Raw genomic sequence first — 1,420 nt, forward strand, 5'->3', positions numbered from 1 at the left:
GTAAAATAAAAAAAACAACAAAATTTCTATCAGGTGTTTAAAATAAATCATCACTTTAAGTGTAAAATATTTCAAATATTCACATTCTGTTGATGCCTCTTTAAACCATATTTTCAATGGTTTTCTTTATTTTGTTGTTTTAACATTTTTCTTCATGCTGATAAAATGTCGATTTTAAATTAAGTTTAATTTTGAACATTTTATTTTTTGTATTTGGCACGTAAACACTTTGCAAACTTTATTGTTTTACAATAAATAAAAACTATAGAAAAAAGGAGAACAAGCTCAAATGTTTTGTTAAAGAGGCTTAAACGGAATATTTTGGGTCAACCAAAGGAAGCAGTAAAAGCTAAAGGAAATAAAACATTAGCTAAAAGCTAAAAGAAACAAAATTTCAAACAAAAGTCTAAACTAGCAAAATGTAAGAAGACAGCAGCTAAATGTAATAAAATTTTAGCTGAAAATGGAAAGTAGCAACACTCTAGTTGATTGCAGGATGAACGTAATGGTAGCTAGAAGCTAAACTTGGTCAAAAGTAAGCTAAAGCTAATAGCAGCAAAAACATTTAAAGTAGCAAAGGACTGATTAAAAGTTGCTAAACTGTTGCTAAAACCTAATAGGAGCAAAAATATCTCATTGCTAAACATGTAAAACTAGCTAGAGGCTAAATTGGCAAGATGATAGCTAAAGCTAAAGTAGCAAAATGCCAGCAAAACATTCAAAGAAGCAAAGGACTAGTTATTTATAGCCAGCCTGACAGTATAGCAAAAAGCTAGCTTACTGCTAAATTAGCAAAATGATAGCTAGACGCAAAGATTAGCAACATGCTAGCTAAAGCTAAAAGTAGTGAAGTGCTAACTAATAGCTGCAGAAAGCTGGTTTAAATTTGTTTGTTTTGTAAAATAAAAGCATGAGTCAGGAAGAGGAAATATCAGAATTTATGTGCAAAACCTTATTTGCTGTATATTTGAACGCTCGGCTGATGGTTTGACCTGCCCAGGTGAGGCTCATGAGAGGACAAAGACAGAGAAGACAACAGGAATGACGGACAGCAGCAGAGGGATGGACAGGGAGCTGAAGTGACCCGCTCCTGATGATCCTGGTGAAACCACTGCAAGAACCGACGTGTTCTGAATGTTGACAAATCCCGGCTGTTGTCCAGTGACCGTGCTGCTGATCCAGGACTCGTATCGTGAGACCCGGGCGTAGACTCCTGGTATATTGGGCCGGGCACAGCCGTCTCCAAAACTAACAACTCCAGCCTGGACCCACCTTGTTCCATTTTTACTGACCAACGGACCGCCGGAGTCCCCCTGAACACATGGGAAAGGATTTAATGACAGAACGCTGAGTCATGCTGGAAAAATATGGAGGTAAATTTGTGTTTTTATTATTCAATCAAACAAAAAGCATCTTCAAT

At 36.3% G+C, this 1,420-nt stretch overlaps 1 protein-coding gene across 1 annotated transcript in view; it reads right to left on the bottom strand.

The window, feature by feature from the left end:
* Positions 1 to 226: 226 nt before the first annotated feature.
* Positions 227 to 1,420, bottom strand: part of LOC106536739 (cationic trypsin) — a gene marked incomplete in the record, with an annotated part of 18,138 nt that continues 16,944 nt past the window's right edge. The window contains 1 exon segment of the mRNA XM_014034060.1: positions 227 to 1,313. Coding sequence (XP_013889514.1) covers positions 1,008 to 1,313 — 306 coding nt within the window.

This window comes from Austrofundulus limnaeus, unplaced genomic scaffold (genome assembly GCF_001266775.1).
Source record: "Austrofundulus limnaeus strain Quisiro unplaced genomic scaffold, Austrofundulus_limnaeus-1.0 Scaffold1952, whole genome shotgun sequence".
NCBI lineage: Eukaryota > Metazoa > Chordata > Actinopteri > Cyprinodontiformes > Rivulidae > Austrofundulus > Austrofundulus limnaeus.